Source organism: Quercus robur, chromosome 3 (genome assembly GCF_932294415.1).
Source record: "Quercus robur chromosome 3, dhQueRobu3.1, whole genome shotgun sequence".
NCBI lineage: Eukaryota > Viridiplantae > Streptophyta > Magnoliopsida > Fagales > Fagaceae > Quercus > Quercus robur.
Genome location: NC_065536.1, coordinates 58082129 through 58104325, shown reverse-complemented (window position 1 = coordinate 58104325; position 22197 = coordinate 58082129). Strand labels below are relative to the sequence as shown.

General features: G+C 34.2%; 1 protein-coding gene across 6 annotated transcripts; it reads right to left on the bottom strand.

The window, feature by feature from the left end:
• Positions 1–12: 12 nt before the first annotated feature.
• LOC126718560 (WAT1-related protein At3g28050-like) lies at positions 13–21596 on the bottom strand. Of its 6 annotated transcripts, none has more exons than XM_050420832.1 (8): positions 21445–21565; positions 3616–3737; positions 3451–3516; positions 3271–3306; positions 992–1226; positions 720–878; positions 422–573; positions 13–319 (listed from the first exon to the last, which is right to left on the bottom strand). In XM_050420832.1, the coding sequence occupies exons 1-8, from the start codon at positions 21517–21519 to the stop codon at positions 166–168; spliced, it is 999 nt and encodes a 332-aa protein (XP_050276789.1). In that variant the 5' UTR covers positions 21520–21565; the 3' UTR covers positions 13–165. The 6 variants fall into 6 exon arrangements, with proteins under 6 accessions (XP_050276789.1, XP_050276785.1, XP_050276790.1 ...); XM_050420828.1 differs by having other exon boundaries at positions 3193–3306; positions 21445–21561; XM_050420833.1 differs by lacking the exon at positions 3616–3737 and having other exon boundaries at positions 21323–21579.
• Positions 21597–22197: the final 601 nt, after the last annotated feature.

The following is a 22197-nucleotide window of genomic DNA, read 5'->3' as shown; positions in this document are numbered from 1 at the left end:
AAGCTCTTGATATTTTAAGAAATTCATCAAATTTCGTTTTAAACTTTCCATTATAGATAAATATATACACATGGTTGTTGATTGTATCTTTCACCACACTTCAAGTTCAGTGAAAAAACATCAAACCAAATCTATAGCTGGTTTTTAATTTATTGTGCAAGTGTCCTAGATATCCAAGCCTTTGTTTTCCAAAAGAGGAACTTTAGCAGAAGATGACTCAAAGCTACAAATTCCTCTGTTTTCAATGGTCTTCTCTTCCTGTGCTTGCCCCCATATCACAGCATAAAACCCAAGAGCTATTACAGTTGCTCCTATCAAACTGCACAGCAATAAAATTGAATCATAATCATAATAGTCCTTAATATTCCAGGACAGTAGCATAGCTTCACAGAATTACTATATTGAGATATAAGAATTATACCTTCCAAGATAGAGAGTATCCCCAAGAAAAGTAACACCCATTACAAGTGCAATGACCATCCCTAGAGGACTAAATAATGCAACAAAGACAGGACCCTTCTTGCGACATGCCCATGTAGCAACAACATTTCGTGCAGCTACCAGGAAAACGGCCTACAAACAAGTTATTGGAAAACCAAAGGGTAAGCTATAATGAGTGACAAGATACAACAACTACCAAGTCTGAGTCCCAAAATTTTGGGATCTACGTGATAGAATGACAAGCCTAAAGTAAAGCATGTCGCCTTCATCATGCTTACCGAATAGCCTATAGCTATCAACTCCATATTAGACCTTAATCTCCAAACTTTTGGGTCTTTCTCTGCAACTAGAGCCACCAAGGCAGATTGGAAGGTCGCAAAAAAGCTAGCAATAAGTGTTACAATCAACTCTGCAGGATACTCTCTAATAATCCAGGTCTAGATATGTACATTTGAAAAAAAGGGGAAAAAAAATTCGAGTCAATTTTCTGAGATATAATGTCTGCAACATGTACAGTAAGAGGGGACTAGAATGTTTAAACCAGTTTTACCTGGACAATAAACAATATTGAAAGACATAAGCTACCAATGGCAAGGAGAAAGCCTCCAAGGACCCAATTTGATTGCAGTGACAGAAGAACCTCACTGGGTTGACCCTTGGATGATAAAGCATTTATGATAGGCAGGCCTTTGTACAAAGTCACAATTAATGCACCTATAATGGATACCATGGTGCCAATACACTTAGCAAGACTGCTTTGGGTTCTCAAGTCCAGCTTTTCCATCCTACAACCACCATTTCATTCAAGTTTTATTATTCACATCTTTTGAAAGAGTTTTAACGTTTTAGTTCATCATCTATGGTAATATATCTTAGTGTACAGAGGTTATTCTCCATATCAGCCTTTTGATCTCCATGTTAAAGTTAGTTCACCTGTGCCTACATATCAGTGATGTTTTCTATATTTCAATTCTCAATACTAAAGATTGTGGAAAACACCCAAAACTGAACAACAGTAAGAACCGCAAAAACACAAAGTTTAACTTGATTCAACTAAATTGCCCTTGTCTGCAACAAATCCATTATCAATAATATAAATTACAAATTTTCAAATTTAACTCTCAAACTTAAGAACAACTAGCATAAACGCATGATTAAACTGTCTTCAATTCTGACGCAATAAAAAACTATACTATCACCTTTTATTAATATGGATTTATCTTTTTAATTTTCTTCTTACACCAATCTGGGATTTCAATCTTATGCAGGAACTGTTATGCCTCATAGGGAGGACTTAACAAATCTCTACTTCATAAGCAGGTGTCTTGACTAGTACTCATCAAACACCTTAATTTTTATTGTAGCTATTCTCATAAGTCATACCTCTACATTGCACATCATTATATACTGTAACAGAACCTTCAACATAAGTCCTGTAAATATCAAACTAATCTCTATATCAACATATGTGAAATGAGGGGGTAAATCCAAATCCATGAAGTTTCAATCAAAACCAAACATTTAGTAACCATAAAAAGTGTCACCGTCATCATTATCCTCTCCACATGCTACAACAATCACTGCATCCACAGAATTCTAACTACCATAATTAGTTTTAAACTCCTTCAAATGTTTGAATGATTGATGATTTCATGTCATTGATATCCTATCTTGATCTAGACTTTGAATATGACTTCCTCTATTAAAACTTTTCACACTTGACATACTCCTATCATAATTTAATTTAGACTTTAAGTCTTTAACACAAAGGCTCCAAGTTCAAAATTATTCTCTCTTTTCCGGCCAACAGTGCAGGTGTATTAAACAAAGTGGAAGCGAGATTAACAATAGCAAGCACCACATGACAAAGTTTAATGCCTGGGGGCCAAATTAATTAGGTACAAACAAAATCACCATCAATAATATGGATGACAAATTTCAACTCTAACTTTCAAACTTCACACGCACTACCCAGGACATCCAGTAATATTTTTACATTAACTTACAAGTTACAACAGCACAAAATTTTATCTTTCAACTCTCACATAGTATCAAAAACTATTGAGATTACCATTCCTAATTTCCTACTATATGACTTCTTCTCTTCTTTACTAATGTGTGGGATTACCGCTGTTATATGAAAATTACTACACTGCCTTATTTTTATTTTTATCAATAAAGAAAAAAAAAAAAAAAAAAAAAAACCTTTTAAACTTACCATCTAACTCAACACTAATTGTAAACACCAATAATTAACTTTAGAATAGTATATTTTAGAATCCTAAATATTCATATTGGAAATCCAAAGGATAGTTTTGACTTTGGTATCAACATTGTCAAATAAAAATCTTTGTTCCAATGTGTGTATTGTTCTATAATCCACCAATCACGGTATGAGACATGTCTCTTCTTTTTTTTCTTTTTTTAAATTTGACATATGACATACTATAATTGATACAATATAAAGTGGAACAATTTTATTGGGACATAAGATTTTTTGTTGGTCCTCCAAAATTTTTTGGAGGTGAAAAATACCAGGCAAAATCCAGTAATATTCACCATCACACATGAGATATGAAATTGTGGGGAAGTATCTAAGTCTATTAATGCTAAAAACAAAAGTATCCCCATTTTTTGGGTTAATAACAGAAATGAACCAGCCCAAATTCAGGTGGCATATTCTAAATGGTAAATGCCACTGGTGAGCGAGGCTTTTAGTCATTGAGCACTTTGAACAGAGAGGAGACCCACCTGGAGATGAGGGCAAGTATGAAAGTAAAAGCTGGAGTCAGGTCAACCATTGCTGAGGCCAAAGTTGGAGAGCTGTACCTTATACCAGTAAACATGAAGCTCTGCACACAGCAACTATAAAACCCACCAAAAATCATGATTGATTATAGATAAGTGTAAGCTTGTACACATTTTAGAAACCCATTTATAGTACCAAAAACAAAAATGGAAACCCATTTATATCTTATCACTATAATCTAAATAAAACAAGAAAAGAACCTTAGCAGGCCAAGAAGAAAGATTCTACAGACTAATGAAACTGTCAGTGGAGGAAGACTTCTTTTTCTGCAAATTAACCAAAGTGATGAGAAAAAAGATGTTTATGTAGAAAGTATGGCAAGGTAGTTGTTGAATTGAACAGTTGGAGCAGATGAATATGAAAACCTGTAAAAGATGAAGGAAGCTAGAAGAAGAACGAAGATGGCAAGGCCATTTGAGTAAACCACAAAAACAAAGTTACTCATCCCTTTACTCATGGCTGCTTTTAGCATAGTGTTGAAGCCCACCTCAAGGAACTGGACTGCCACCATGGCTGTTGTTACTCCCAAGCCCTTCATCTCTCTCTCTCTCTCTCTCTCCCTTTGTGCTACTGTTCATACACGGTGTTTAAAGGAAAAAGCCTCCTGCCTCAATGGTTTTTTTTTTTTTTTTTTTGGGTAAATACATGAGCCACACGAGGTTTGGATTTATCAAATTTGCTTCCAAGTACAAATGAGGTAATACATGAACCTTTTCTCTTAAAAAAAAAAAAAAAAAAAAAAAAAAAAAAAAAAAAAAAAAAAAAAAAAAAAGGGTAATACATGAACCACGCGAGATTTGGGTTAATATGATTATTTATCCATAATTTACAAATTATGTAGCAAAATGCTTCTGTTTTGAAATTATTTAGTAAAATATCTTTATTTTTAAAACTTAATTTTAACAAAATCGAGTTATGTGTATAACTCGATATCTTCAAAATTGAGTTTTATGTATTATTTTTTGAAAATTTGAGTGACAAAATATTCATAGAACTCGACATTAGCTCCACCTGTAACTCAATTTTGTTAAAATTAAGTTTCAAAAATAGGAGCATTTTGTTAAATAGTTTCAAAATAAAAGTATTTTGCTGCATAGTTTGTAAATTAAGGGTAAATGTCCATTTTCCCCTAATATCATATACTAACTTTTTCAAAAATATCAAATTTATTTTCCCTAAGTACAAATGAGGTAATACATGAACCTATAAGCAAAAAAAAAAAAAAAAAAAAAAAAAAAAAGGGTTATACATGAACCACAAGGTTTGGGTTAGTATCATGTACTACAAAATTTTTCAAAAATATCAAAGTCGCTTCCTAGGTACAAATGAGTTTCACATCATTTAAAATATTTTTGACCCTCTTAATAAGGCCTCTATTTTCTTTTAACAGCTTGTATTGACTTTGCAAGTCTCACAATAATTGTATCATGGCAATTATATGCATGAGGAAATTTTTGAATAGCTAATGGTATATAAATAGCAACAAGAGATAAAACAAGGAGCATGAGAATTTTCAAACAGTATTAAGTGATTTTTGTTCATTGAAAGCAAATTGGATAATTTTGAAAAGTTAAAGTCATGGGTTGAATGTAGGCCTCGTCAATGGGCCGGGCCGGGCCGGCCCGACCCGTTTTTACTTGGCACATGGGTCTAATGGGCTGGGCTTAACGAGTTGTTGACTAGTCAATAGGCTGGGTCGGGCCGGGCTAGATGGAAAAACCCTAGTCCATGGCCCTACCCATGGGCAATGCCCATTTGGGTTTTAGCGGGTTGGGCTAGCGAGGTGGGTTTAATGGGCTACCCATGGGCATTTTTAACAGGTCTTCAACGGGGTTATAAAAAATTTAACCAAAAAAATTATAATTATATATTATTACAAACTATCAAATTGAACAATTAAATCTACTAAAAAGATTCTATTAAAAAAAATACTAAGACATACCTCTTAAAAAAAGGTACTAAAATAAGATTAATTAACTTTTATTGATAAGAATAAATAAGTACATTGAATTAAATATCAACTCTTAAAGGAAATATTTGAAGAATAAAATATCAATTCTTAAAGGAAATATATGAAGAATCAAATATCAACTCATTAAGGAAAGAATTTCTTCCAACCAACGGTAAGCTTTTTTTTTTTTTTTTTAAGGAATTTCTTCTATAATTGTAACTTGTAAGGAAAGAATTGGAATTTATCAAAGGAAAGAATGACTTTCTTTCCAGAGGCACAGAGGTAGGGCAACAGTCATCTTAGTAACTTTGTTTTAAAAATCAAAACTACTAGACTAAGACCAAAATATATATTTATCATGCATATTGTATCACAATCATTCCAAGTATTTGGTGGTTAGGTGTGTGATCTTAAAGTTTTTATAATGTCTAAAGTTCAATCCCTCACCCACCCAACCCCCAAATTATTTTGTTATAAATTTTGGGCAATGAGTCAGGCTAACGGGTCAGGCTACTGGGCTGGGCTAATGGGTCGGCCCACCGAGCGCCCATGGGTAAAGAAACCAACCCATAACCTGTCCCATTGGGCTACTGGGTTGCCCACGGGCTTCAATATTACCGGGCTAGGCTGCCCATTAGCCTGGTGGGCTAGCGGGCTACTAGGCCAACCCATGGGTCATGGGCTATTTGATGACTCTTAGTTGAATGGCAATTCACTTTACCAAATGCTTAAGACTATATTAACATTTTTTTTTTTAATACCAAAATAGGGAGAAAAGCATACAATCGTTTACAAAATAGCTAGATTAAACCAGCAACAGTTCAAAGGCATTTGACATGCCAATTTAGCAACTAGCCAAACAGCTTTAACAATCAGATGAGGCACTAAGAACAAATTGTAGCAAAGTCCATTTTGGTTCAAAAAGTCTATATTAACATGTTTAGTAAAATAGAGGGCAAGAGAAAGAAAAGAGAGTGAGCATAAGAGAATGAAAAATTTACATATGTTATGATGTATTGTTTGGCATCACCACTTTAATAATACACCCTATGGACTTGTTTGGTAATGATATTCAAGTATTATTGTTCAAAATAATGTGAAAAATGTAATTTAAAAAGTATTGTAAAAATATGTATTTAAAATACTCATAATGTTAGTACTATGTTTCTAATAACATATTTTCAAACGTAAAGAAAAAATTTTGTGTTTTATATTTGTACATGTTTTTTCTAAGTGGGTAAATTTATCAACTTTTTTCTGACAATACAGTGCTTTTAATTTCTTTGGTGAGAATGAGAGAGAGATTCCCATGTTCCCACCCATTCCCATAACCACACAGCCAAGCCATATATGATATACCTTCTTTTTCCTCTTCTTCTTCTTCCTCTTTTTCCCATCTCCCACTTTGCTTCAAAGGCCTACATTTGCAAAAGTTATAAAATTACACCAAAATCATTCAACCAAAACTGAGTACCCACATCCCAGGTCATTTTGATGTTGTTATTTTTAGATTTGAACTTCTGATCTAAACGTTTTTTTCTTTTCTTTTGATAAGATGATCTTGGAGAATTGACTCTTCTATTTCTATCTATCTTCAATAAATTTTTGTGTTGTTGATGATTAAAAAAAAAAAAAAGTAGATGTAAGTTTTTGGATTTGGCTTTCTTTTGTTGTTGTTAGCAATAATGGTGTTGGTTCATTTGATATGAGAGAAAGAGCAAAAACAATGGAGGTGAAGAGAGAGAGAGAGAGAGAGATGAGGTGAAAGAGTAAAAACAATGGAGGTGAAGAGAGAGAGAGAGATGAGGTGAGGTAATTAGAGAGAGGATTGAAGAGAAGGCTGTGAATGAGAGAGAGAAAATTCACAGTTCGTGTAGTCAGATGCCAAACTTGTGGGTCCCATAATTTTCAATATATTTACAATAATACCACCCAATATTGTAACTCAAAAACTAAAAACTGGTTTAGATGTGTCTTCAAAATAAAGTATTTAAACACCCTAAATTGAAAACAGTAGCTTAAACACTCTTATTCAAATACCCTTCCTAAACTAGTTTTGTACTTTTTGGCGATAGTAAAGGAGAGAGAAAGAGAACCTCAACAAACATGGGAGTCTTTTTGTTTATGTTTACTTATTAAAAAAAAAAAAGTGGAAGCCTTTTTATGGATTTAATGCTATAGTAAAATCTGTAGTAAGTTTAAGATTATTCATTTAATTTTATTTTGATCATAAGTAGAATTTGAACTGATTACAAAACTAAATCATACTTACAACTATTCAAGCTTATTTCATTCTCATTTTGAACATTGTCGATTTTGTTCATGAGATACTTGATTTACTTAAAAAATATTATTCTTTCACAAATCTATGCTAACAATGAATAACAAAATTATTGTTAAAATTATATTATTGATTTACTTATCTATTTATACTATTAATAAGAGGATTCCCGTGTTTTGTCTTCAATTGTTGGTGTACTAAAATATCCTCATACAAAAAAGCAAAAAAGGTTAAAACAGTAGTATTATCTCATGTATAAAAAGGAAAAAATAAATAATTAAACTGTTATTCTTACCACCCATTTGTATTCAAATGTTTGATTACTATCTATATTTGTTATCTATTTGAATTCAAATACTTCAATTATCTCATTCTTATTAAAAAAAAAAAAAAAAACTTCAACTATCTTTATCCTAAAATTACTATGGTTTTTGTAGGGGCAGGCTTTAGCTCTTAAATCCAAAAGATGAATGGATTAAGGCCCAAAGAGCCCAATACAATAAATTTGTAGAGAGTGGGCTAAAAAGCTAAGTTTCAACAAAGTAGACGATGCCCTTGATGGGCTAAGGATGGTAAGAGAGCAAGGATAAGCAATAAATAGACAAATGTGATGCACAGAAATTCTTCCTCGGCAATGTCCGAGAAGAGTAATTCTTGAATATATTTCTCTTAATTTTGATTAAAGTTACTTTTCTTAATGCTACAATATTTTCTCCCAGATTTTGTGTCCTCTGACCTTTAAAGGGTCTCTCACATTATATAGCTTCCTTCAGGAAATCTTAGCCCTCCATTTGTTGATTGTCCAGTCCACCACTCGAGTGCTTGTCCTATCAGACACCTTCCAAAACCCCTTATGAGTTTTGGCGGCTAAGGCAGCATTATTCAAGTGTCTTCTCCACATAAATGCAATCAGGAGGTTTGGTGGGATGCATTGAATGTGGAGGCAGCCACCATCCTGCCAGTCTTGTCAGGGCTAACCCCTTCTCTGAAGCTTTTTCTCAACAGCAAGACCTCCTCTGGCAATGTGCCACTGACATGGTCTTATTGTCCGAGCGTGTGGCCTCCTTGGCACGATAATGGACTCTTCAGCCATGGATATGACACGTGGCATAGGTACCTTATCTGAATTCTTATGATCCATAGTTGTTTTTTTTTTTTTTTTAATTCTTTAAAACATTCCAAAATTGTTATCCAAATTCTATACAATTATCACAAATTCCCATCCATTCACACTAATGTTTACCATCTTTTTTTTTTTTTTTTTGTTCAAATCTCAAATTTTTTTACTTATCACAATTCTTATCCCAATCAATAAATTCAAATGTCCCATTCAGTTTCAACTTCTTATGATTCTCTATCTCATTTTTAAACATTATTCTACGTTACCTTACCTCATTTTAAAATAAATAAATAAATACACAGTTATTTATATATCATTTTTAAGCATTATAACACTAAACCAAAAATAAATAAACAAATAAATAAATAAAAGCATTATTGCACGAGCAAAGCGCATATAATGAGTCTAGTATGTAATTATTTTCACTTATGAGCCTATAAAAACTATATTTATCAACCTTTTATTGTTAAAAATTATAATTATTCATGAGTATATATTATTATGTTTGAGTCTAACTTATTTAGCAGTCAATTACTCTATTTACTAAATTAGCATACAAAAATAATTTTTTTTTCTTTGAATCAAAAATTACTTGGTTCATTTGGAGTCACTCTTGATAAGAGATTATAGTGTGTGTGTCTATATATATATATATATATATATATAAAACCCAATGCGGACTAATCCGCCAGAAATTCCTAACAATCATTGTGCAAAAATGAATATCATAATGTGGAATTGTAGAGGTGCCCTAAACTCGGATTTTAAGAGACGTGAAATGGAGATTATGGTAAATCATTTTCCCTCCATATTGATCCTTACTAAGACTAGAGTTGGTGGTGTTAGAGCTGCCAAGATCATTGAGGAACTTCCCTTTGATGGCTTTTTCGTAACTGAAACTGTTGGTTATGCTGGTGGTCTCTGGCTCTTATGGAAGAAAGAGGAGGTTGAAGTTTTTGTGCTGTTAGCCATGGAGCAAGAGATCCATGCAACTGTCAAGGTATGTCATTCAAACCTTACTTGGCTTATTACTCCTATTTATGCTAGCCCTCGTATAAATGAAAGAAAAATTTTATGGTCTAATTTAATGCAAGTAGCTAAACTGCATAAGCTTCCCTGGTTGCTCCTTGGAGATTTCAATGAGGTTCTGTGTGGGGAGGATAAACTTGGGGGTAGACGGATTAATCTTAGCCAAGCACTTGATTTTAAAGAGTGTTTGGACAATTGTAATCTGCTTGATCTTGGGTTTTCTGGGCCTAAATTCACCTAGACTAATTCAAGACAAGTTTTAGACCTAATTTTGGAATACATAGATCGCTGCTTTGCTAATCCGGATTGGAGATTACTTTTTCCGGAGGCTTCAGTGACCCATTTGTCGAGAATTTTCTCTGATCACTGTTCTGTGCTTCTTGAACTTTCTCGCCCCCCCCCCCCCCCCCCCGGGTTGATGAAGAGAGGCCATTTAGATTCCATACTATGTGGATTCATCATCCTGATTTTCCTAATGTTGTTAAGAAAGCTTGGGAGTTGGAAGTGAATTTGGGCTCAGCCATAAGGAAATTCACAGAGAATGCTAAGCAATGGAATAGATCAGTTTTTGGAAATATTTTTACCCCAAAAAAAAGAGTACTTGCTAGGTTGTATGGTGTTCAAAAAGCCCTTGCAAATAGACCCATCCATTTTCTCATTTAGCTTGAAAAAGACTTGACTGGGGAGTATTCGACAATCATGCAACAGGAAGAGGAGTATTGGGCACTCAAATCTCGTCTTAACTGGGCTGCTTATGGGGATCGAAACACTTCTTTTTTCCATGTTTCCACCCTTGTGAGGAGACACAGGAATAAAATCAAGAGTATTAAGAATTTAGTGGGTGAATGGATTACTGATGAAGCTGGGGTTAAAAAATTCTTTTTGTCGGAATATAAGAAGTTGTTTGAGACCGAGATGGCCTTTTCTACTCTTTCCTCTTATATGGAAAATTTTGCTTGCTGCTTTTTGTTTGAGGAAGATGGGGATTGCCTAAGTGATCCTGTTGTGGAAGAGGAAATAAGGCAAGGCCTGTGGGCATTGAAGCCTTTCAAAGCGCCTGGTGTTGATGGCCTGCATGCTGGTTTTTTCCAGTACTTTTGGGAAGATGTTAAACACTCTGTGTGTAATGAAGTCATTTCCATTTTTGATACGAGAAGGGTGCCAGAATACTTGAATGAAACACTGATTACCCTTATTCCGAAGTGCCCTAACCCGGAAAGTTTTAGCAATTATAGGCCAATCAGCCTATGTAATACCATTTATAAAGTGGTTACTAAGATTATTGTGGGGCATATCAGACCTTTTCTTGTGTCTCCTAACTAGGCCGCCTTTGTGCCAGGAAGAAGGGGCTTGGATAATGTAGTCATAGCACAAGAGTTGATTCATACGCTGGATAATAAGAAAGGAAAGGTGGGGTTTATGGCAATCAAAATTGACCTTGCCAAGGCATATGATCGTCTTGAGTGGTCATTTATACGTAAAGTGCTTAAAGCATTTCATTTTCCTCATGTTCTCATAGACTTGATAATGAGCTGTGTATCATCTACTAGCACCTCTATATTGTTCAATGGAGGCAAACTTGAGACTTTTATGCCTTCTAGAGGGATTCGCCAAGGCAATCCTCTTTCTCCATACCTATTCATTCTTTGTGTGGAGTATCTTGGTTTCTTAATAAATAAGAGTTGCATGGAAAAGAAGTGGACCCCTTTGAAAGCTTCAAAAGATAATGTGGAGATATCTCATTTGTTTTTTGCCAACGACCTCTTGCTCTTTGCTAAAGCTAATCTTGCTGGAGCTAAGGCTATCAAGGAGGTGTTGGAAAAATTTTGTGAAGAATCGGGGCAACTTGTGAACCTGGATAAATCTAGAATTTACTTTTCCCCGAATTCTCAGGATGGGGTTAAGGAGAACATCAGTGCCATTCTAAACATTCAAGCTATTTCTTGTCTGGGTAAGTACTTGGGCTTTCCATTAAGACACAAAGGTGTTGGCAGATCCCAATACAATTTCATTGCTGAAAAGATTATTTCTAAACTCTCCGGGTGGAAGGCTAAATTTTTATCTTTTGCTGGGAGGATTGTGTTGGTCAAATCTGTAATGACAGCTATCCCTAATTATGTGATGCAGGGGGTTGCACTTCCTGTACATCTCTGTGAAAAAATTGATAAAATTAACAGGGATTTCCTATGGGGCTCCACCATGGAAAAGAAAAAATTACACCTGGTTGGTTGGAACAAAATCATCAAATCTAAAGATGAGGGTGGGTTAGGCATACAAGCAACTAGGGCAAGGAATATTGCTCTTCTTGCCAAACTAAATTGGCGGCTCTATCAAGAAAAGGATGCATTGTGGGCCAAAGTTGTGCTTAATAAATATTGCTCTCAGTCTAGAAGACGATCTAAGGATCTGGATAAACTGACATGCTCCCCCATTTGGACTGCTGTCAAGGCGGGTTTCAATGTGTTCAAAAAAGGTGTATGTTGGTATGTGGGAACTAACTCTAAGCTTAATTTTTGGGAGAGTAAATGGGTTAAAGGAGGCACGGTTAGGGAGTTAATTGAGGGCCCTCTTATGAGACATGAGGCTGATTTCACCATTGCTGATATGTTCCAGGTGGGAAGATAGTGCTTTGAAAAAATATCTTTTGATCTTCCTTTTGAAGTTTGGGGAAAAATTATTGCCAACCCGATGCAGATGTATGGGGAAAAAGAAGATACCCTAGCTTGGAAGTATTCTAAAGATGGTGATTTTAGTGCTGCTTCAGCTTACGATTTGGTGAGTGCAGAGGACAAGGGTCTGCAATCTTTTTCAGGTAAATGGCTATGGAAGTTGGATACACTTCCAAAAATTAAGCATTTTATATGGCTGTGTTTCCACCACAGTGTTCCAATTAGGCAGATTCTTAATACTAGGGGTATCTCATGTAATACTTGCTGCCCGCTGTGTCAATGCCAAGATGAATCTATTATCCACCTATCAAGGGACTGTCCTTTTGCCTTGAGCTTCTGGAATAAAATTGGAACACCTCAGGCTTGCGCTAATTTTATACAGCTTGACTTGACGGAATGGATTGTACAGAACTGCCTTTGTAATAACCAGATTCAAGCTAATGGGATTCCGTGGATTACTCTTTTTCCATTTGCGCTATGGTGTCTATGGAAGCATAGAAACAGAGTAGTTTTCGACAACTTTGTTAGTAATCCTAACCTCCATGCTACGTGTATTAATATGGCTAGAGAATATTATTATTAAGTGGGGAAGGGGCAACAACTAAAGAGACATATTGTGACTCCTATTTGTTGGTGCAAACCTGAACAAGGATGGTTCAAACTTAATTCTGATGGGGCTTCTCAAGGCAACTCGGGAAAGGCTGGGGGTGGAGGTCTCATTCGGGATCATCAGGGGATGTGGATCAAGGGATATATGAGGAGAATAGGTGTGGCATCGAGCTTTGCTGCTGAGTGCTGGGCCTTGAAGGACGGGTTGCTACTTGCAATTCAATTGGGCATTAAATATTTAACTGTTGAACTTGATGCTCTCACTATTGCTAAACTTGTATCTGACAGTTCAACATCTAATAGATCATACTCCCCTATTCTAAATGATTGCAGGTTCCTCCTGAGACAGTTTCATCGCTTCAAGGTCAGCCATACCTTTAGAGAGGCGAACCGATGTGCTGATTTTCTTGCTCGTGCTGGCTGCTCACTGGATGAGGATTTTCTTGTATTAGATTTACCATCTAGTGATGTATTACTCAATATGTTAAGTTCAGATGCTACTGGTTTGTACTCTTTAAGGCTCATAGACACAACTTCGCCATTTATGGCTTCTTAGTTTAATATATATATTCCTCTTAACCAAAAAAAAAAAATATATATATATATATATATATATAAATAACCCAATGATCGATGGGTGAAGACATGGAGATGGCATTAAAGCATATATTAATCATACATATTTATCTGTGGAATCTATTTTTATTTACTTTTTACTGTCCTTTTTAGGGTATCATCAGTCACGTTCTGCCAAGTAAGCATTAATCTTTTCAATTTTTATTAATAAAAAAAAAAGTAACCAGTAACCACACAAAATACATGTATTTCTTTAATTTTTGTACAACCAATTTTATACAATATAATGAATATATCCAACCAAACATGGCCTACCTCTCATCTTGTGTTTCACAGGCCTAAGATTCTGGTGCTATGATCTTGCTTTGTTTGCAAAAGACATTTTCTTGGTCTTGTTGTATAATACATGTTAGAAGTTTTTTCTCCCTTGCTCCAAGCATCTTCTTGCTCTTGTTGTATAATATATTTTTCCTAAGTAGTATTTTCTTCTATTTTAAAATAATAATAATAAAAAATGGCCTACCACCTTCTTCTTTTTTGAGAAGAAATACCCTACCACCTGATTAGAGAATTTTATACAACAAAATCTCTTTCCATTGTTATGAGTCCCCTCAATGTTAACATAGAGGAAAATTCACCTCTAGAAAAACAAAAAAAAAAAAAAAAAAAAAAAAAAAAAAAAAAAAAAACCCAAAAGAAAGGAAGGAAAATTCACCAAACATAGCAAATTTATAATGCAAACTTCTATACAATGCATTACAATGTAGTAAGTTTTGAGAGTGAAAGCTCAGATTTGTGCTAAAACACAAGAGCTTGTTTAGACTCCAAATTTTAAAAAACAGCTAGATTGCTTTTACTCTAACTTATCTAAGTGCGGAACAAGAGTAAATGAAGCGCAATCATCGGATCTACTCTAGTGCATACACATGAATAATAAACAATAAAAGTAAAGCACAAGAGTAAGGGAAGAGAGATGCAAACACAAGATAACACCAAGACGTGTTATCGAAGAGAAAACCAAAGAACTCGGCGAAAAACCTCTCAGTGACCCTCCAAGTCGAAATCAATCCACTTGAGAATAAAGTTGGAGTACACGAATAACAAAAGACCCTCCAAACTTAGTCTACCCAATGTACTTGAGCCCTCCAAGCTCCTGCTACCAACAGACTTCTCGGAGTCATGTTTTCTCTAGCTTTCCGAATCCCGCAATACACCCGATTGCATCCGCCAAGCCGCAACGACTTCTTTTGGCAAATCCCCAAAGCTTCCTAAGCTCCAAAACACTCTCTACACTCTAAAAATGTGTGGGTTGTGTTTGGGTACAAATCTCCTCTCAAGGTATGGCAATGAGAGAGGGAATGAGAAGAGGTTACAATGATTTCTCACTAAGGATGAGTAGCTTTCTCTCTAAAAGATGGGTGTGTTGTGTTGTAAAAAACCTATCTAGGGTTTTTCTCTCTGAATAGCCTCTCATACTTTTATGGGTAATGAGGATATATATAATATGGGTGAAGGGTAAGAAAGCCACACTTAAAACATTCGGGCAGAATGTTTTGCGAGTACCTTGCGGGTTGGCCCTACTTGCGAGACAGTCGCGAAATTGACAGCCTGACATGACTCTTCAACTTCCAGCATGTGCTTCTTACGTGACCTTTTCGCGGGTTACTCTTCTCGCGAACTTCTTGCATGCTAGTCGCAAAACTACACCGATTCTTCAATTCATGCTCGATTCTTCACCAACTTAATACTAAACCTAATACAATAAAATCCCACAAAATTCAAGGAATTAATTTAATGCAATTACAACACTTTTTTTTCGTAGAATAAAGTCAATATAAAACATAGTTGTAAATTACAATTTTACAAAGAAGTTTATAATTTCGACAACCAAATTGATGAAATAATTGTAGATTGTAAAAAAAAATTTAATGCTTAAACATAATTAACAGACAATTTTTTGTTATTATTTTTATTATTTGTTCTCACTCTCAAAATGAGTGGATATTGGGTGTTATTTTGAAAAAGCATTGAGTTTGAGTGACCAAACAATTGTAATGAGCAGGCCTTTGTATAAAGTCACAAGGAGCAACCCCATCAGCTCTTGCAAAGTCATGCAAAATACAAAAAGTAGCTTATTTTAAACATTTTGACCAAAAAACACCCACATTAGTGGGTGTAAAATTGTGCATAAATGCACAAGTGCTACTGTAACTGTGCATATATGCACGGTTACTGTAACTCTTCTATACATTATTTTAGTATTAATTCTCTCCCCTCACATTCTCTCTTCCCTTGACTCTCTCTCTCTCTCTCTTCAACTCATAAAAATATTATTTATATAAAATATAGTGTATAATAAATGGACTAATATGGGTGTTTTGTAAAAATGAAGGTGTAAAATAGAAAAAGTAAGTTTTTTTTTTTTTTTGGTAAAATAGACGAAATCTTTTAGAAGAGCTGATGCAGTTGCTCTAATGGACCTATAATAGATACCATAGTGCCAATAAACTTGGCGAGACTATTATGGGCTCTCAAGTCCAGATTTGTCCCACCAAGGGCCCAATTTGATTGTGGTATTGGAAAGGCCTTTGTTCAAAATCACAACCAATAATGCACCTATAATAAACACCACAACTATGGGTCCATTTGAATACAACTTATTTTTGCTGAAACTGAAAACTGAAAACATTGTAACAAAATAATTTTTAAATGTGCGGAAAAGTATTGTTCACTCTTTTTTTTTATTGTTCATATGCCTTGGTGCACTGAACAGTGCACCAAGCGCTGGTCTTTAAAAAAAAAATGCAAACATGGGTTTGGAAACGTGGATCCAAACCCACACTATAGTGCCAAAACATTTGGCGAGAGACTGTTCTGGTCTCTCAAGTCCAGATTTGATTCAAGCCTTAGCATTCTCATCTTTGGAACAATGGTGAATTATGTCCACAGAGAATATAATGAGTTTTAATGTATTTACTAGTTCACCTTGATCCATCCTAGTATAACTTGAGGATGTAAAGAAAAATGAAAGAATAGGAAATATTGGGGAGTTTACTATTTTTCTCTATTTGATAGCTAGAGAAGAAAACTCAACCCAAAGAAAGAGAGGTGGAATATTTTCATCACTGGCCTACAAAATTTTTGCTATTCAAAATGGAGAGAAAACATATGGGAGAAAATTTTCCCTATTTAGAAAAGAATGGAAATTTACATTTTTGCCTTATATCTCTCTAATGTGTTTGTAAGTTATGCTTTCTTTTTTCACTTTTTTTTTTTTTTTTTTTTTTTTGAGGCAAAAGATAGAACTCCCACATTGCCTTTGCCTTTGATCCTTTTTTATTTGATTTTTTTTTCTTTTCTTTTTATATGACCTTCCCTAATATATATATATATATATATATATATATTTATATTTTTTTATATGTTAAGCTTCATTTTAAATAAAAAAAATAAAATAAAATCCAATTATCAATGTTTTTTAAAAGTTCAGAAGCCATAAGAGGAAACAAGGTTGAAGAAAAAAGTCAAGCAATAATTTTAATGTATATATAATATGCTATGATAATTTGTGGGATGTGCTTTTATATTTTTCTTTGATTTTTCTTTTGTGCCGGTGACATGTGAGGGAAAACAGTCCGGCATATGTTGCATTAATAAATAAAAATCTAAAAGTTATAAATATCTTTGTGTTTTCAATGTCACATTGTAGTGCCCCACTTCCATGGAACCTAACTCCTTTGTCTTATTGAAATCATTTCTCATTCTGGGCTTTGGTAGGAGCAAGACATTTCATCTACCAGAATTGCAGGCATCAATCAAATATGAAATTGAATACTTTGTTGAACTCAAATTTGGTGAGATAAGGTTGATTCACTTGATTAATGTTGCTTAGTTATGACATATTAACCTATAATTACTCTTTAATTATCTCAGCAGTAAAGTTATACTCTTTCAAAATATGGCTGAAATTGAGACTTGTTAAGAACTATGACAAAATTTATAGTATTGGTAACTCATTCCAAAACAAGGCATTACCAAAAGCATTTATTAAGTCAGACTTATAAAGCTGTGCAGGCCATTTCAGGCGTCTCAAAAGACTATATCAAAGCCCTTGATATTTTAAGAAATTCATCAAATTTCGTTTTAAACTTTCCATTATAGATTAATATATATATATATATATACACACACACACGGTTGTTGAATGTATCTTTCACCACATTTCAACAACTTTAGTGAAAAAACATAAAACCAAAGCTATAGCTGGTTTTTAATTTCTTGTGCAAGTGTCCTAGATATCCAAGCCTTTGTTTTCCAAAAGAGGTACTTTAGCAGAAGATGCCTCAAAGCTACAAATTCCTCTGTTTTCAATGGTCTTCTCTTCTTGTGCTTGCCCCCATATCACAGCATAAAACCCAAGAGCTATTACAGTTGCTCCTATCAAACTGCACAGCAATAAAATTGAATCATAATCATAATAGTCCTAAATATTTCGGGACAGTAGCATAGCTTCACAGAATTATTATGTTGAGATATAAGAATTATACCTTCCAAGATAGAGAGTATCCCCGAGAAAAGTAACACCCATTACAAGTGCAATGACCATCCCTAGAGGGCTAAATAATGCAACAAAGACAGGACCCTTCTTGCGACATGCCCATGTAGCAACAACACTTCGTGCAGCTACCACAAAAACAGCCTACAAACAAGTTATTGGAAAACCAAAGGGTAAGCTATAATGAGTGTCAAGATACAACAACAACTATCAAGTCTTAGTCCCAAAATTTTGGGATCTAAGTGACAGAATGACAATCCTAAAATAAAGCATGTCGCCTTCATCATGCTTACCGAATAGCCTATAGCTATCAACTCCATATTAGACCTTAGTCTCCAAACTTTTGGGTCTTTCTCTGCAACTAGAGCCACCAAGGCAGATTGGACGGTCGTAAAAATGCAAGCAATAAGTGTTACAATCAACTCTGCAGGATACTCTCTAATAATCCAGGTCTAGATATGTACATTTGAAAGAAAAGGATAAAAAAAAAAATTTTGAGTCAATTTTCTGAGATATTATGTCTGCAACAAGTAAAGTAAGAGGGGACTAGAATGTTTAAACCAATTTTACCTGGACAATAAACAATATTGAAAGACATAAGCTACCAATGGCAAGGAGAAAGCCTCCAAGAACCCAATTTGATTGCAGTAACAGAGGAACCTCATTGGGTTGACCATTGGATGATAAAGCATTTATGATAGGCAGGCCTTTGTACAAAGTCACAAATAATGCACCTATGATGGATACCATGGTGCCAATACACTTAGCGAGACTGCTTTGGGTTCTCAAGTCCAGCTTTTCCATCCTACAACAACCATTTCATTCAAGCTTTATTATTCACATCTTTTGAAAGAGTTTTAACGTTTTAGTTGGTAATATATCTTAGCGTACAGAGGTTATTCTCCATATTGGCCTTTTGATCTCCATGTTAAAGTTAGTTCACCTGTGCCTAAATATCAGTGATGTTTTCTATATTTCAATTCTCAATACTAAATATTGTGGAAAACACCCAAAACTAAACAACAGTAAGAACTGCAAAAACACAAAGTTTAACTTGATTCATCCAAATTGCCCTTGTCTGCAACAAATCCATTATCAATATATAAATTGCAAATTTTCAAATATAACTCTCAAACTTAAGAACAACTAGCATAAACACATGATTAAACTGTCTTCCAATTCTGACACAATAAAAAATTATACTATCACCTTTTATTAATATGGATTTATCTTTTTAATTTTCTTCTTACACCAATGTGGGATTTCAATCTTATGTAGGAACTATTACGCCTCATAGGCAGGACTTAACAAATCTCTACTTCATAAGCAGGTGTCTTGACTAGTACTCATCAAACACCTTTTTTTATGGTAGCTATTCTCATACCTTTACATTCCACATCATTATATACTGTAACAGAACCTTCAACATAAGTCCTGTAAATATCAAACTAATCTCTATATCAAGTATCAACATATGTGAAATGAGGGGGTAAATCCAAATCCATGAAGTTTCAATCAAAACCAAACATTTAGTAACTATAAAAAGTGTCACCGTCATTATTATCCTCTCCACATGCTACAACAATCATTGCATCCACAGAGTTCTAACTACCGTAACTAGTTTTTAACTCCTTCAAATGTTTGAAAGATCGATGATTTCTCATCTCATGATAGAAATGGCATTCCATGTCACGTCATTGCTATCCTTTCTTGATCTAGACTTTGAATATGGCTTCCTCTATTAAAATTCTTCACACATGACATACTCCTATCATAATTTAATTTAGACTTTAAGTCTTTAACACAAATGCTCCAAGTTCAAAATTATTCTCTCATTTCTGGCCAACAGTGCAGGTGTATTAAACAAAAGTGGAAATGAGATTAACAATAGCAAGCACCATATGACAAAGTTTAATGTCTGGGGGCCAAATTACTTAGGTTCAAACAGAATCACCATCAATAATATGGATTACAAATTTCAACTCTAGAGTCTAACTTTCAAACTTAACACACACTACCCAGGACATCCAGTTACCAGTAGTGTTTTTACATTAACTTACAAGTTACAACAGCATAAAGTTTTATCTTTCAACTCTCACGCAGTATCAAAAACTATTCTATCACACTTATTCACATGGCTCTTAGTGAGATTACCATTCCTATATGACTTCTCCTTTTCTTTACTAAAGTGTGGGATTACCGCTGTTATATGAAAATTACTACACTTCCTTATTTTTATTTTTATAAAAAATAAAAATAATAATAAATTTACCATCTAACTCAACACTAATTGTAAACACCAATAATTAACTTTAGAAGAGTATATTTTAGAATCCTAAATATTCATATTGGAAATCCAAAGGAAAGTTTTGACTTTGGTATCAACTTGTCAAATAAAAATCTTTGTTCCAATTAATGTGTGTATTGTTCTATAATCCACCAATCATGGTATGTGACAGGTCTCTCTTTTTTTTCTTTTTTCTTTTTTTAAATTAGACATATGACACACTATAGTTGATACAGTATAAAGTGGAACAATTTTATTGAGACTTAAGATTTTTTGAGGGTCTTCCAAAATTCAATTTTATTGAGACATAAGATTTTTTGTGGGTCTTCCAAAATTTTTTGGAGGTGAAAAATGCCAGGCAAAATCCAGTAATATTCACCTTCACACATGAGATATAAAATTGTGGGAAAGTATCTAAATCTATTAATGCTAAAAACAAAAGTATCCCCCATTTTTTGGGTTAATAACTGAAATGAACCAGCACAAATTCACGTGGCATATTCTAACTGGTAAATGCCCCTGGTGAGCGTGGCTTTTTAGTCATTGAGCACTTTGAACAGAGAAGAGACCCACCTGGAGATGATGGCAAGTATGAAAGTAAAAGCTGGAGTCAGATCAACCATAGCTGAGGCCAAAGTTGGAGAGCTGTACCCTATCCCAGTAAACATGAAGCTCTGCACACAGCAACTATAAAACCCACCAAAAATAATGATTGATTATAGATAAGTGTAAGCTTGTACACATATTAGAAACCCATTTACAGTACCAAAAACAAAAATGGAAACCCATTTATATCTTATCACTATAATCTGAATTAAACAAGAAAAGAACCTTAGCAGGCCAAGAAGAAAGATTCTACAGACTAATGACACTGTCAGTGGAGGAAGACTTCTTTTTCTGCAAATTAATCAGAGTGATGAGAAAAAAACTGTTATGTAGAAAGTATGGCAAGGTAGTTGTTGAATTGAACAGTTGGAGCAGATGAATATGAAAACCTGTAAAAGATGAAGGAAGCTAGAAGAAGAACGAAGATGGCAAGGCCATTTGAGTAAACCACAAAAACAAAGTTACTCATCCCTTTACTCATGGCTGCCTTTAGCATGGTGTTCAAGCCCACCTCAAGGAACTGGACTGCCACCATGGCTGTTGTTACTCCTAAGCCCTTCATCTCTCTCTCTCTGCTACTGCTCATACACGGTGTTTAAAAGGTCAAAGCCTCCTCCCTCAATGGGTTAATTACTTTCGGGTAAATACCAAAGATTTAAAACATATATATCAAATTTGCTTCTCAAGTACAAATGAATGTTTAATATCAAATTTTCTTCTCTAGTACATGTTATTAGAAGAAAATAGCGGCCCCCCTCAGCCCAAAAAAAAAAAAAAAAAGAATGTTTAATATCATTTAAAAGATTCTTGATCCTCTTAATAAGGCCTCTATTTTCTTCTAATAATTAACTTGTGTTGATTATGCAGGTATCACAATGATGGTATTATGACAATTATATGTATGAGGAAATCTTTGGATAGTTAATGGTATATAAATAGCAACAAGTGATAAAACTATGAGCAAAAAGAGCAGGAGAATTTTCAAACAATGTTGTGTAAGTTTGTGCATTGAAAGAAAATTGGATAATTTTGAAACGTTTTGGTTGTACGTGAAATTAACAAAAATCTTAGGGGCAATTTTTATATTACTCTTTTTTTAATGTTTATTTTTAAATTATAAATTACAACCTCTAACTTTGACATTGTTTTTATTTTGTTCCTTAAGTTTGATTTTCTTAACTAAATTGTTTGACTTTAATCCATTTTAACATGATTCTTTTGTCTTTTGATCTCACTATTAGTTTTAGCATTTTCCACTTTCTAA